General features: G+C 41.7%; 1 protein-coding gene across 1 annotated transcript; it reads left to right on the forward strand.

Moving 5' to 3' along the window:
• The first annotated feature begins 384 nt into the window (after window positions 1-384).
• Window positions 385-6,370, forward strand: LOC149259867 (uncharacterized). Its single transcript, XM_089455443.1, has 5 exons — window positions 385-1,199; window positions 1,307-1,364; window positions 1,540-1,848; window positions 2,369-4,379; window positions 4,593-6,370. The coding sequence occupies exons 1-5, from the start codon at window positions 385-387 to the stop codon at window positions 6,368-6,370; spliced, it is 4,971 nt and encodes a 1,656-aa protein (XP_089311569.1).
• Window positions 6,371-14,770: the final 8,400 nt, after the last annotated feature.

Below are 14,770 nucleotides of genomic sequence, written 5' to 3' on the forward strand. Positions count from 1 at the left end.
TATAAACAAACACAATAAAATATTGGTAAACAAGATGAAGGCCTTGTGACATAGACTAGTACATTGAGGGAGTTTGATATTATATATATATATATATATATATATGTATGTAATATCACAATTTTTAATTTTGAAGATCATGGAGAGCGAGGATGCTGAAGCTGCGTAGGTTTACTGTGCGTTCAGGGTTAGGCTAGGGTTTCCGTAACCCTGCAGACGCTGGTAACCTGCCGCTCTGTTTACTCACCATCGCGCACACCCTCCGTCAGCTACCCTACCGTTCCTGTCGCCGTCCGGGTTTACGACTCTCGGGGGTTATACGTTACCTGAAGCTGTTTTACGCTCTCAACTGCGGCGGTTTCTCATCGATCCTTCATCCGCTACATGTCGTTTTCGCCGGGTTACACTGCTCCGCAAAGTGCTCACCGTTCCGAGGCGCAGGTGACTATGGAGGACCTGGAGACCGTCGATTACTCCGCTGACCCCTTGGAGGGGGTCTCCATCTGGCGAACCCCAAACGCCAGCTCAGAAGGTATGTATTACGATGACTTCTCTGGGATTTACTCACAGTATTCGCATGGTGAATCTTTCAGATCTCTGCCGGTGGTCCTCCCGGATGAACCCCCCACCTGGCCGGCACTCTCGACGCCTCCCCTTTCCCCGGCGACCCTGGGTTTTGTTGCTGGCAGCCTAAACCCTACCCTAGGGTTAGCCCCTCCGTCTGTCGGTTCATCTCACCGCCTTCCTCACAACCCTAACCTGGTTCTAGCTGCTTCCGGCCCCTTGGGTTACCTTGGTCCCTCATCAGGCTGTTTTTCATCCGTACCCCCGCTCTCGGGCCCCATTTCTGGGTTTACTCACGATTCTCCTGCTGGTATCCCTGCCACCTTCCAACCCTCGGTACCAGCTCATATCTCTCCTCCGGCATCTGGACATCCGCGGAACCCTTCCCCTCCCGGCGGCCATAGAAGGAAATCAAAGTGTTTCAAATCAAGAGAAGTTGATTATTTCCTCACACTAGAAGAGGACATTCAGTGGGGCGAAGCGATGGATTTTGCAGATCGGGTTTTGGTCGGACGCATCAGGGGACGCAGCTATACGGCGGCACGTTTGAAGGCTTGGGCTACCGAGATTTGGGGGCATCACTTGGTTGATATCCCTTTTGTGCAGACATTTGTGAGGGGATGGTTTGCACTAAGGTTTGCGCGTGCCGATCACACAAACTAGGTTCTGTCCTCACATTGGCACTTTGACCATGCGCCTGTGCTCCTTAAGCGATGGACACCCTTATTTGATCCTGAGACAGAGCAGATTGGGGTCGGACCTATTTGGATTCGCCTTCCCGGACTCCCTCTTCAATACTGGTCTGAAGAAATTTTCAAGCGCATTGGCAATGCACTTGGCACTTATATGGGCTATGACAAGTCCTATCTACAGACGGGCATGATGGCTTATGCCAGGATTCTCATATATATGGATACTAGGGGAGGACTCTACGAGTTCATCACTATTCAGTGGAAAGATACGGCGTGACGGCAGATTATCGATTATGAAGGTATCCCTTACCGCTGTCGCAAATGCCACAAAGTAGGGCATCTCTACAGGGATTGCCCGCTTCTTCGGAAATCACAAAGGAATGAGAAGGAAGAGGTCGCTGACATCACCAGATCGACCCCTCTGGAACAACATCCGGTTCAGCCTCCTGAGACTCATCAACGCTCTCCAGGGGAAGATGCACCTCAGGATGGATCAGGGCCTGCCAGTATAGAGACTGTTGCACCTCCCCCGGCACCGCCAACGTCCTCAGAGGCTCAGGAGCACACATTGACCCCTCCGGCGGACTCAGCGGTTACGAGTATGTCATCTCCTCCTATCTCTTTGACATCTTTTGCATCTTGCACCACATCGGTCTCTTCACACTCTGTTCCCCCTGTTACACATTCATCATTCACTCACTCTCATACATCACTCACTTGCACGATCCCGCCCCCTCCTCCATTGGCTCCCCCCCACTCTGATCACTTCGACCTCGGTGCTATCCAGGCCATCTCCCCGTTATTCCCTTCGTCCTCGGATCAAAGACCGAGGCCCGGATGTTGTAGGACTTGACCCTGTTAGTCCCCCCCCCCCTCAAGACCTCACGAGGTCGTCCATCTCGTAATACTAAAGCTCGGCAGACTGCGGATGAGGAGGTCGCCCTCGGGCGACAGCACACTATTTTTGGGGCCCTTAGAGCGAAGGAAGGCCCTCCCCCTCCCCCCTCATGAAGTTCCTCTCATACAACTGTAGAGGGTTTGCTAGTTCAGCCAAAAAACTAGCACTCAGGAGGTTGTTAACCTCGGATCGACTGGATATTATTTTTCTACAGGAAACCCTCTGCCAAGCAGACCATCTCATTCGCTCTCTTACCTCTTGGCTCCTGAATTGGACATTCCATGCACTTGATGCATCTGGAAGATCTGGAGGCCTGGCAATAGGGGTTTGTAACAAGACAGTGGACATCTGCAATTTTTGGGGAGGCAAAGGGTTCATAGGCCTCGACTTATATGATCATACTCTTGAGAGGGATCTCCGCATTATAAATGTCTATGGACCCTGTTCTGATCGAGTTACATTCTGGAGATCCCTTCTTGATAGGGGGCTCTTTCAAGCAGATAACATTATATTGGGGGGGGACCTAAATTTCTCCCTGGGCTATTGTGAATCCTGGGGGCATATGGCACAAGTGGATACTCTCTCTGATACCTTCTCCTCCCTATTGGAGGACCACCACTGGGTGGACATCCCCTCTGCTCGACTTCAGTACACCTGGTCAAATAATAGGAGTGGAGATCAGAGTTTGGCCAGAAGACTCGATCGCTTCCTCATTAAAGAACAGTTATACAACGATCTACCCAGAGCTCGTCAATGGGTAGGATCCGGTGGCTTATCAGATCACAGACCTATCTACCTGGAGGTAGATGCCCTGACTCGTAAAATTAAGAGCCCCTTCAAATTCAATGCATCCTGGTTACAAGATCCCTCATACATTCAGCTGGTCCATGAATACTGGCAGAACAACCCAATCTGGGAAGAAGAGGATCTCTCTACTGGTTTTGTCAGGAAGCTAACAGAACTCAAGCAGATTACTAAAAAATGGGCACATCAGAAGCGGATCCAGGATAACCACACCCTCAAGGAGGCAGAAAGGATCATCACTGAGTATGAAAACTCTACATCAGGAACTTTCAACACTCCGGAGAGTAAGGAACAGTATAACCTTCTGCTTGCTAAACGTTCCCAAATATTGAAGGAAAGGGAAGAAAGCATGATATTGAGAAGCAGGGCTATTTGGCTCACTGAGGGAGACAACAACACAAAATTCTATCATAAATTTGCCAATGGTCGGAAGGCCATTAATACTATATGGGAATTAAAGGATGAGCATGGCCTCACCATCTCTAATCAGCAGAATTTGGCCAGGCTTGCCACTGAACACTTTAGAGGTATCTACAAGGCGCCAGGGAATGTAAACATACTGGAGATCATGAGAGTGGCTGAACTCTTTCCCAGATATGTGGACCAGGACAATTCAGAAGAGATACTGAAGGAGGTGACCATGGATGAGCTGGAAGCCACACTGAAATGGTTTAAAAAGGATAAAAGCCCTGGCCCAGACGGATGGACCATTGAATTTTACATCTCTTTCTTTGACATATTGGGCCAAGATTTATTGAGTATAGTGGAGGATAGCAGGAGAAGAGGTCGGATATCATCAGCTATCAAATCCACCTTCATCGCCCTCATACCTAAGACTGATGATCCGACCTCCTTTGATGATTTCCGGCCCATATCACTCTGTAACTGTCTTTACAAGATCATAGCCAAGATTATTGCAAACCGCCTCAAGCCCATCCTCTCACAGCACATATCATCTGAACAGTTTGCCTTCTTACATCACAGACAGATCCACGAAGCCATAGCTACAGCACAGGAGCTTATGCATACTCTACAGATCAAGAAGCAGAAAGGAATGATACTCAAAGTAGACCTCTCAAAGGCATTTGACAGAACAAACTGGCTGTACCTTAGGTTGTTGCTTACTCATCTTGGTTTCCCATATGATTTTATCAAATGGATGATGAGCTGCATCACTGATGTAACTTACAGTGTCCTCCTCAATGGAGAAGCTACTCCTTTTTTCACTGCTGAGAGAGGGCTCAGGCAGGGATGCCCTCTCTCTCCGCTGCTCTTTCTCCTTATTATGGAAGGACTGAGTAGGATAATCTTATCCACCAGAGATCGACACCTAATCATTGGAATCAAAATTGTGGATAATTTCTTCCTTACTCACCTCTTATTCGTAGATGATATTCTCATCTTCCTGAATGGCAGTATCGGTGACTCCTCCACTTTACACAACTCCTTCCTTCTTTTCCAGCAGGCCACGAGGATGCAGATCAACAATAATAAATCCTCTATCACAACAGTTGGCTGCTCGGCACATGAAATCAACTATGCTTCATAGCGCTTCCCTTTTGTCACCTTGGAATTATCGGATGGAATAAAGTATCTTGGATTTAGACTGAAACCATCTGGCTATAAAATTGCAGATTGGTTATGGCTTATCTCCAAAGTAGAGAAGAGGTTACAAGTCTGGTACCACAAATATCTCTCGAGAGCGGGAAGACTTGTACTCATCAAAGCGGTCATTGAAGCCACACCTGTGTACTGGATGGCCCTGGCTTGGATTCCAAGGGGCATTCTGAACAGGCTCCAGAGCATATGCTGCAGATTCCTTTGGAAAGGACACCAGCCGGGGCGTATATTTGCATGGGTGAAATGGGAGACCATTACTAAGCCTAAGAGATGGGGTGGATGGGGCATAAAGAGGCTGGCACTCTTCTCTAAAGCCCTGGCGGCCAAACTCGGTTGGAGTTTACTCACTGCAGACAGTCTCTGGACTCGGGTGGCTTATTCCAAGTACATTAAGCCACTGCCCATATTAGATTGGATCTGTACTAGACATGGACACAATAATCTCTTCTCCAACATCTGGAAAGCTGTCATTGACTCAATACCCCTGCTTCGAGATGGCATCACTTGGCGGATCAAAGAAGGGAATGCTGTTCGTATTGGAGTGGACCTATGGGTTGGATGCGGGAACGTCCACAGATTACCAGCTGATCTTATCCACTATCTCCATGATAGAGGAATTACACATATCAAACACATTGGAGACCAAGCAAATTCCTCCTTCCTCCAGCAAGCTTGGTTAACAGCCAGAGCTCTAAACCTGCCTAACCAATGGTCTGATGATTGGAAGGATTATATTTCTGCTCTCACACAAGCACAAATTAGACTTATGGAAGGACCAGATGAGATTATTTGGGCACATGCAAAACATGGAGTGTACTCACCCAAGTTGGGATACCTCAAACTTATGGAGCCACATAAACCTCCTGACATCCTACCCACTTGGAAGTCGATATGGAAATTCAAGGCCGCGCCCAGGACGAGATTACTGATGTGGAATATCATCTTTGATAAAATCCCCACAGGTTCTAATCTCATGAAGCGATCCTTCTATGGACCCTTTCGCTGTCATCTTTGTCTCAATGCTGATGAGACTACAGAGCACCTGTTCCTAACTTGCAGCTCGACCATTAACTTCTGGCAATCATTTTCATCTCATATCCCGCATTTGAAGCAATGGCATGGGAACACCCTTCAGGAGGCTTGGTCCAACTGGTGCTTAGAGCATACAGGCAAGGCCAAGAACCTACCTCTGCTGATTTGTTGGGCCATATGGATCGCCCGTAACCAATCTATCTTTCAGCAGAAAATGCCACACTGGCCATCGATAATTCTTCATACTGTGGCAGATTATAATTTATTACCTGATGAGGACCCCTCCAACCCTCCGAGAACTCACACTCCTATCCCCATTGATCATACAAAGCCCTGGGCTTTCTTTGATGGCTCAGCCCAAGACGATGGGTGCGGGGGGGGAGCCACACTTCACCTTAACGACAGACACAACTATAAGATTCAAATTAACCTTGGCAGAGGCACAAACAACTTCGCAGAACTCATCACAGCCAAGCATATCATTCATTTTTCTATTCTCAAACAATGCAGACACTTACAGATTTTTGGTGACTCCAAAGTTGTTTGCAATTGGCTCAATAATGCATCTCATTGTCATGCTTTTGCTTTGAGACATATTCTTGACGAAACAAAGAGATTGATCTCCTCCTTTGAATCTTTTGTCTGTCATCATATCTACAGGGAACAGAACACCATTGCAGATCAGCTCTCCAAAGAGGCAGCGCATAGAATAGGGGAGGAATGGTGGATCCAGGAGGAAGTCGACGACACCTTTTATTAGTACTATCATCGGCCATTTGATGAAAAATTGGAATGATGGGCTATAAGCCCATATACATATGCAGATTTTTGTTTTTTTCAGTATGTAGATACAGCTGAACAATACATCTTTTTGTTATATTACAGCAGTATATATTGCTCTCTGCGAAGAGCCAGTATAAATTTTGAACATAGTTCTGACTTATTTACATGCTCCCTGCGTGGAGACTTTTTGTATATAGCAGCTATAAAATGAACTCGACAGGCATAAGCCTGCTTTTGAATATGCTTCGGCATCTGCAAAATGTAATTTTCTTAACCTTAATGAAAATTACGACTTTTTCCCAGGGGAAAAAAAAAATATCACAATTTTCAAATGATAAAATTTATATCATTTTACATCAAAGATAGATGAAATGCCAATTTTCAACATTTTATAACAAATAAACCACGTTAATATTCGATGTTTGGTCATTATTGACATAAATATAGAGAGTTTAAGGATGAGTTGTAATGTCTGTTGTTATTTTTATTCCAATAAGTAAAATGTGGTTCATTAAATAAAAACTCTCATATTTTAGAATGATATTCATAGGTTTAAAAAACATCCAAAAATGATGTTTAATATCTAAATTAACGTATTCTTTAAATCATTTAATGTTTAATTCTATCATTTCTTTAACTTTAATGTTGAAAAAAAAAGATTTGTCTCATAATTAACTCAAAAAACAGATAGAGAGTTTGTTTCCATTTGAATAGTAAACTAAAAAGTAAAATAACACACAATACACCAATATGATTGAGTTTTGCTTTTACCATTAAAACATATATCATAAAATTTGGGATTGTTTGCTTATCACTTAAATAATTTGGAATTGTTTGTTTATGCTTTAAATATACTTCCTATTTAATCTTGATATCTAAATTAATCAACTTTTTCAATTAACATTAATATAAAAAATAGTGAACTCAGATTATTCATAAAAATAATATAATGAAAAATTAAAAATAAATCAAAATAATACAAATATATATTAACACTAGATCTTTTTTATTGAAAAGAGAGAAAAAACTAATGAGATTAACATGGTCTTTATTTAAGCCAATCAGCAAAATGTGATGAGAATATATTAAATGAAAATCGGTCCTCGCCCATCTTATCCTATCGGCCCATCGTTTTCAAAGACACGGAAGCTTAAAAGACGTTGTGGTCATCCGGAAAGCGTACTCACCTGCAACTCATGCATATCAGCAAATTTATCCATAGAGGATAAATGAATATCTTAATCTATCCAGAGCAGACAAATCAATTTCTTTCGCACCTCCCTTTCTGATTTTATTACAGTTTTCGAAGGCGACGAAGAATTCAACGAGTTTATTGTTTAAGACAAGAAGTGGTGATCAGAGGATAAGCTCGAAGAGGGAGTCCACATCAACAAATTTATCCATAGCAAACAAATGTGTCTCTGTCACACGCTCTGGAATTCATTGAAAATTATATGCACTCATGATTCTGAAAGTAATTGCCACCAAAAATGGCCATAAGGTCGTTCTCAAAATTTTAAACAAATTATCTCGTGATAAGATGAAGATTCCATATATGGAAATGTAACTGTGTTTGGGATTTAATGATATGATGTTGTCGTGATAAAATAATGTTGTAATGATAAAGTATTGGTCAGTGGAATTTATGAGAGGTAGATTAGTTAGTTTGAGTGGAGTGGGCGTATAGAAATGTGATTGTGTTTGGGATCGATAAAGCAATGTAATGATAAAATATTTGTTGGAATTCATGAATGGTAGACAAGTTAGTTTGCTTGGGGTGAGGTTAGTTTTATTTAGGGTCAAATTTTATGGATAAGGGCTGAGGAGTGGAAGTCATTTAAGGTGTTCAGGGTAGACTAAAATTTTAGTGATAAGTATCCCATTGTGGGTGGATAGGTCACTGGCTCTGGTTTAAGCTCGGTCTAATTACTAACTAAATCAACATAGATTCATCTTAAGTACGGATCTAACATGAGTCCAAACAGATTAAATTTCTTCACATGCAAACTTTTTTATTCACATTATTTGTCTAATTAAAACATAATTTTTATTTTGAAAGAGCATAAACCACTGTCCAAGTTACACATCCCCTCGTTTTTGACTATAAATTCATACTAGACTATAACCTATAGAATGAGTTTTTCTACTCAATAAATAAAAATAAAAAAATATTTAAAAAAAATCAGCCTTTCTCACCTCCCCTCTGAAAATATCTAATTAGATTCGAACATAGTAATATGAAACCTCTGGTTTGTAAATAAATAATCTAAATCTGAGACAGCATAAACGGGAGTATTAGATATCTTTTTTTGGGTTCTCCTCCCATTTCTCACATTCCAAAATAAACCATCAATTTAATAATTGTGGGGGCCTCCAATCGCATCCAGGACAGCACTGTGAAAGCTACCAGCTCGGCGAGATGAACGGCTCAACGTAGTACATATAGTTACATTAACATTTCCCAGGTTTCACACAAAGACATGCAGCTTAGTTGGAATTTAGTAGTAGTGTAGCCCTGGGTCTGTCTCTCTCTGTGTAATTATTGTATTGATGGAAGTTGCAACACCAGCAGCAGCAATTATAATTGCTGGCAATGCCATGGCGGGGAATGCTTTTAATAATAATTTGTTAGTATTACGTCTTCCGTCCTCTACTTTGCAGGGTCATCGCTTCATTCGGCCTAGTCTCAGAGCGCTGCCATCTGGACATGATGATGGTGATATGAGTGTTAGGCTGGACAAGCCTGATCAGAAATTGGAGTGGGCATATGCCGATTCTTCTTCTTCTAGTACGACTGTTAATCCTACTTATCATAATAAATATTCCCCTCATCATCATTGTCATATTATTAATGACCTGCAGGGTCGAATGAAGGCCCACCGTGTTAAATGTGAAAGGCAGGTAGTCTATGAGCGTCTGAGTAAGGTGGGGCGGCCGTTTTACGCGGACTTTGCAGAATATGTGAGCAGTGTGTGGCTGCACAATGATCTGGCTCGCAAATATTACCACAAAGCTCTGGCTCAGATGGAGATGAACGCTTCATGCACTGGTAATCCTGGCGGCCTTATGGCAGAGTACGCGGAGTTTGCATGGAAAGCACTGGGAAATGGTGAAGAAGCCAACCGAGTTTATTCAAATGCAGTGAAAGATTACCCAGAAGACGTGCAATTACTCGGCAGCTACGCTTCTTTTCTATGGGAATTATCCAACAATAATTAGGGTGTAGAGTGTTTTTTTAGCGGTGAGTTTAAGTTGATTGCAGATTTTTTAAATATTTGGGAATTGGTGCGGTCAATTTTTTTGGGAATCTGATGGATGTCGCCGAGTACATGCCCGTCCAATTCCCGAATATTCGAGGAATCTGCAATCGACTTAAGCTCACCCCTAAAAAATACTACACACTAATTATTATTGGATAATTCTCATAGAAAAGAAGCGTTATTGTTGGATAATTTCCATAGAAAAGAAGCATAATTCCCATAAAAAGAAGCATAGATAGATCACACCTATGTCTGTCGAATTCTCAAATATTCAGAAAATCTACAATCGACTTAAAAATAACTGTTTTTTAGTAGCATGTGCAGAATTTGAAGTGTAGAGTGGGTCGATGGGTTGATTCTCATGTATATTTTTTTTCAATTGTGCCTGGAGCAGTTCTTAGGCCTATGTAATCTTATTTATGACGACTAAATTATCTCATTTAATTATTGTACTACATCTAAGCAGCTAAGCTTTTTTTCTATGGAAATTATCTAACAATAACTAGTGTGCAGTGTTTTTTAGTGAGGTGTGTAGAATCTAAGGTGTCCAGTCGGTTGATTTTCATCTATATTTTTTTTTAACTGTATCTGGAGCAGCTCTCAGCTATATGTAGTTTTACTTTTTTCTATGGAAATTATCTAACAATAATTAGTGTGCAGTGTTTCTTAGTGGGGTGTGTAGAATTTGAGGTGTCGAGTGGGTGGGTTGATTTTTATGTATATTCTTTTTCAGAGCAGCTCTGAGCTCTATGTAGTCTTATTTATGACGACCAAATTACCTCATTATTTAATTATTGGAGGGTTGATTTATTAATTGTAAAAAATGAATTACTTTAAAAATATATAATAAATTTATATATACATCTTAAAATTTGTTATTTTTTTGTTTTTTTTTCAAAATTAAAAAATCTGAACAAATCCACTACCACTGCTTTTAATATTTAGCTAATCACACTAATCAAAACCCAACTCCAAAATATCTAGAAAAATTTACCTAAAATCTCTCCATAACAAATTGCTTTAACAACCCGACCTCACCAATTAAACTAGCATCTCTCAAATTACACTTACCACGCTCACATCTCACATTTACACTTATCACGTACATATAAGTACAGCATTGTGCAAATCGGAGATTCGTAAGGCGCATTCACAAGGTTTCATTTTTGTTAATGGAAGAACATACCGATAAGAAAAGTCCTCACCAATAAACTTTCCTTTTGTGTGTTTTGAAGATCAGGGTCGATTCATAAATTGCCAAAACCTCAAGGGCAGGCATCCAACGTGTAAATTTTTTTTCAATAAGATAATATGTGGAGGTTTGCCGTTACACTAAAACTCGTATGTATAGGTCAATGTCCCAAACTAGTAACTAGGATCCTCATAGTAAACGTTCCAAACCAGTAACTGGAAATTACGGATTCCATAGAAGTGCGGTGATTTTTCCAACACCCCCTTCAAATACAACTTGGGGAATCGAACTTGGGTCCAAACTCTGATACCATGTGGAGGTTTGCCATTACACCAAAACCCGGTAAACGTTACAAACCAGTAACTAGGATCCCCAGGGTGGAAATTACGGATTCCATAAAAATGCGCTGATTTTTCCAACACAACCATCTTTTTCGAAAGATTTGAACTAGAATTCAAGGGTTTTTGAATTGAATTTTAAAATACTTTTATATAGATTGTAAATTTTGTACATCCAATTAACACAGAATAAAGTTAATTGTCTTAATATCGATTAAAAATTGAAATCTGCCATCAATATCAAATTACACTCTTTTTAACCATTTTTATTTTTTCAATATAAAACTTTAAAATTTTGTACAAGTACAGATTTCTCCACATGAATGTGAGCTATGCACTTTTCACATACACGTGTCCACATGAATGTGAGCTATGCACACTCCATGCTGCTTCATATGGATCTGCATATACACTGCCACAACAACATGGATCCAGTAAACTCCCTTTTGTTTTGGATCAAATGGGATTGAGTAAACTCCCTTTTTGTTGTTTTGGACCCAATGGACCCTCCGAAGTAAGCAAAACTCATGTCGTTGGCATCTACGGAGTATACAAAAGTAAACAAAACTCCTGTTGTTGGACCCTGCGAAGTAAGCAAACCACTTATGTCCTTGGGTTCTACGGAGTATACAAAAATAAGGAGTATACAAAAGTAAACAAAACTCCTTATGTTGTTGGGTTCTATGGAATATACAGAACTCCGGTGCACACATGCTATCATATGGAAGAGAGTAAGAGAGTAAGGAGCAGTGAGTAGAAACTCCTTATAGTGTCTTGGTGGCACACATACTATCCTATGGAAGAGTCTAAGGAATAGTGAGTAGAAACTCCTTATGGTGGAATACATCCTATCCTATGGAAGTCTAAGCTGAAAATTGAGTAGAAACTCTTTATGATGTTTGGTGGCACACATGCTATTATATGAAGAAGTGAGTAGATGTTATTATATGGAAGAGTCTAAGGAGAAGTGAGTAAATGTTGTTTTTGGATCCATCGAGATTCTTTCAAGTTAGTGGGGAGACAAAACTTTTGTTTAGTCTTTAAAGAAAGATAGAAGTGTATTTTGATATTATATTTGAATATTAAATTTTTTTATTTGACTGGAAAAACCCGTAATTTTCATTATGATGGAGAAAATTACATATTGTAAATGCAGTTTGCATATGCTGCTCGATGCTGTCCATCAAGATCCACCACGCAGGGTGATCTGTCTTGTATAACAAAAATGCTGTTGTATAGTCTATTTAGCAGTCTTAGCTACTAATCGCCTGTACATGACCACGCAGGGTCCATTTTCAAAATGTCTTTATATATATATATCAAAAGTTTGACAAATTTTTTTATCAGTTTTTGATCATTTATATCATTGCTAAGATCAGGGACTGTTGTCCCTCTGATATCGCTGATCTATGTATGGCCTGTGGTAATAGCGGTGTTCCTTAGTCCCTCGCTGCTCCAATATTAACCATTCTCCTCTGGGTAGTAGCGCGGCCTCCTTGGATAATTGATCAGCACTGCAGTTATATTCCCTGTATATGTGGATACAAGAAATATGGTTAAATGCTGCCTTGAAAGTTTGAGATTCATACAATATGTTGCTGAGTGTGTGAATGTAACATATTGTAGATTGATTGAACCAGTTTACAACAATCTTTGAGTCCCCAAATATATTAAGATTTATACACTGATGTCCCAGAGAGAAATGTAATAAGTGGCGGAGGGTCATGAGTTCCGCAAAATTGTTCGAGCCCACACCGAGCCCCAGCTTTACTTTGAATCTGTGGTGTTCATTTATATGTAGAACGAAGCCCCCCCCCCCACAACCATTTTGATTCGCTGCCCCATTGAAAAAGGCCCAAGGGACTGTTTTGTCTATAATGGCTAGGGGGAGTAGGGTCGGGCAGTTCAAGGTATGAGGAAATAATGCTGGCTTCCGTGCGAGGCCAACACACAGCCAAGTTCTCAAAGATATACTTGTTGCGGACCTTCCATAAATGCCAAATGACCACTAAGGGGAGGTTCAGAAGTTTTGATCCCGAATGTCTGCGGTACCAATCTTCCCATGTACTTAGTAAATCATCCCCGGTCCAAGTCCCAACGAAACCTATAGATGTCGAAATGTTTTGCCAAAGAGCGCGGGTTGCTGTGCAATGAAGGAAGAGGTGTACAGTTGATTTCGATGCCTCTTTGCACAGGATACACCAAGATGGCCCGTATATCGCTCTATGGGTTAGGTGCTCTCCCGTGGGAACAATATCTTTAAGGACACACCAGAAGAAAAGTCTGGTACGTGGAGGAGCATTAAGCTTCCAAATATCTCGCCACCAGTTCAATGTCAACTCAGGTTTTTTATGCTGTATGAGGGAACGGTAGCCCGACTTTGGTGAGTATATACCATTATCAGCCATACACCAAACTAATTCGTCAGGCCCCTGTTTGATTCGGATATGTGATTCAGATAAAGCTGTAGTATAATCGAGCCACTCCTGATGCCATTGTGGAGGTAGATCGAGTTGTAGGGCCGACTTCCATGCCTGTGAATAAATATCTGTGCGCTGTTGATCAATGATGTGAGCAAATACCCTGATCCCTCGATCATGAAGGAGCCTGATGAGTTCTCTGCTGAGTATGTGTCTGCCCCCACTTCCTATCCACGGACCTTGACCAATCCTACCCAACGATCCATCATTAATTCTCCAGACCAAATTGTCACGAATGAGGGGGAGGGAATGGATCAGAGCCTTCCATATCGACGAACATCTCGTCGTTTGCCAAGTTGGTAGTCTGATCCAATCCAATAAACTCTGAGGCCAAATGTATTTATGGAAGGATACTTGTGCCCAAAGGTTCTGACTTTTCATCAGTGACCAGCCCATTTTTGCAGAAAGTGCTTGGGCGAAGAGGGGAAGGTCCTTTAGTCCCCATCCGCCCCATTTCTTAGGTAGGGTTATCTTTTGCCAGCTGATCCAGGCGAACAATATTTTGTCCTGATTGCCATTCCAGAGGTATTGGTTACAGATTTGTTTTAGTCGTCCTAGAATGTTTCGTGAGATCCATGCAAGGGCCATCCAGAATACTGGAGTGGCCTCCAAGACAGATTTGATGAGCACCAGTCTGCCTGCCCTAGATAAGTATCTAAAGCTCCATACAGTGAGTCTCTTCTCCAACTTTGAAACCAGCCAAACCCAATCAAAAATTCTTTGACAAGTAGGTTTCAGCCAGTACCCCAAATATTTGAGGCCCCTATCCAAGGGGTGTATGCTGTAGGGAAAAGCCTGCTGAGCAAAATGTGATTCCTGTACCGATGTGCGAGTGCAAGTGATAGTAGATTTAGAATGATTAGCAAGCATACCTGTAGCAGAGGAAAAGAGAAGAAGGATCTTTGAAAAGGATCTGGAATCTCGTATGCTGCCATCCAACAGAATGAGTACATCGTCCACAAATAGAAGATGAGTGAGAGAGCAGACATCTGAGATCCGGAGACCACTGATATCACCATTCCTTTTTGCAGAGGCTATGAGCCGACTAAGACCTTCCATGACAATCAGAAAGAGCAGGGGAGACAGTGGGCAGCCTTGTCTCAGTCC

Source organism: Pinus tabuliformis, chromosome 6 (genome assembly GCF_031772625.1).
Source record: "Pinus tabuliformis cultivar Carrire ecotype Pingquan chromosome 6, CPIR1, whole genome shotgun sequence".
Lineage (NCBI taxonomy): Eukaryota > Viridiplantae > Streptophyta > Pinopsida > Pinales > Pinaceae > Pinus > Pinus tabuliformis.

What these genes read in the sequence shown, in the direction of transcription:
- LOC149259867 (XM_089455443.1), top strand. Translation starts at nt 385, where the DNA reads ATGTCGTTTTCGCCGGGTTACACTGCTCCGCAAAGTGCTCACCGTTCC. An exon ending in AGGGGATGGTTTGCACTAAG is followed by an intron (nt 1,200 to 1,306) that starts GTTTGCGCGTGC and finishes ATCCTGAGACAG; the next exon opens with AGCAGATTGGGGTCGGACCT. An exon ending in GGACTCCCTCTTCAATACTG is followed by an intron (nt 1,365 to 1,539) that starts GTCTGAAGAAAT and finishes GCGTGACGGCAG; the next exon opens with ATTATCGATTATGAAGGTAT.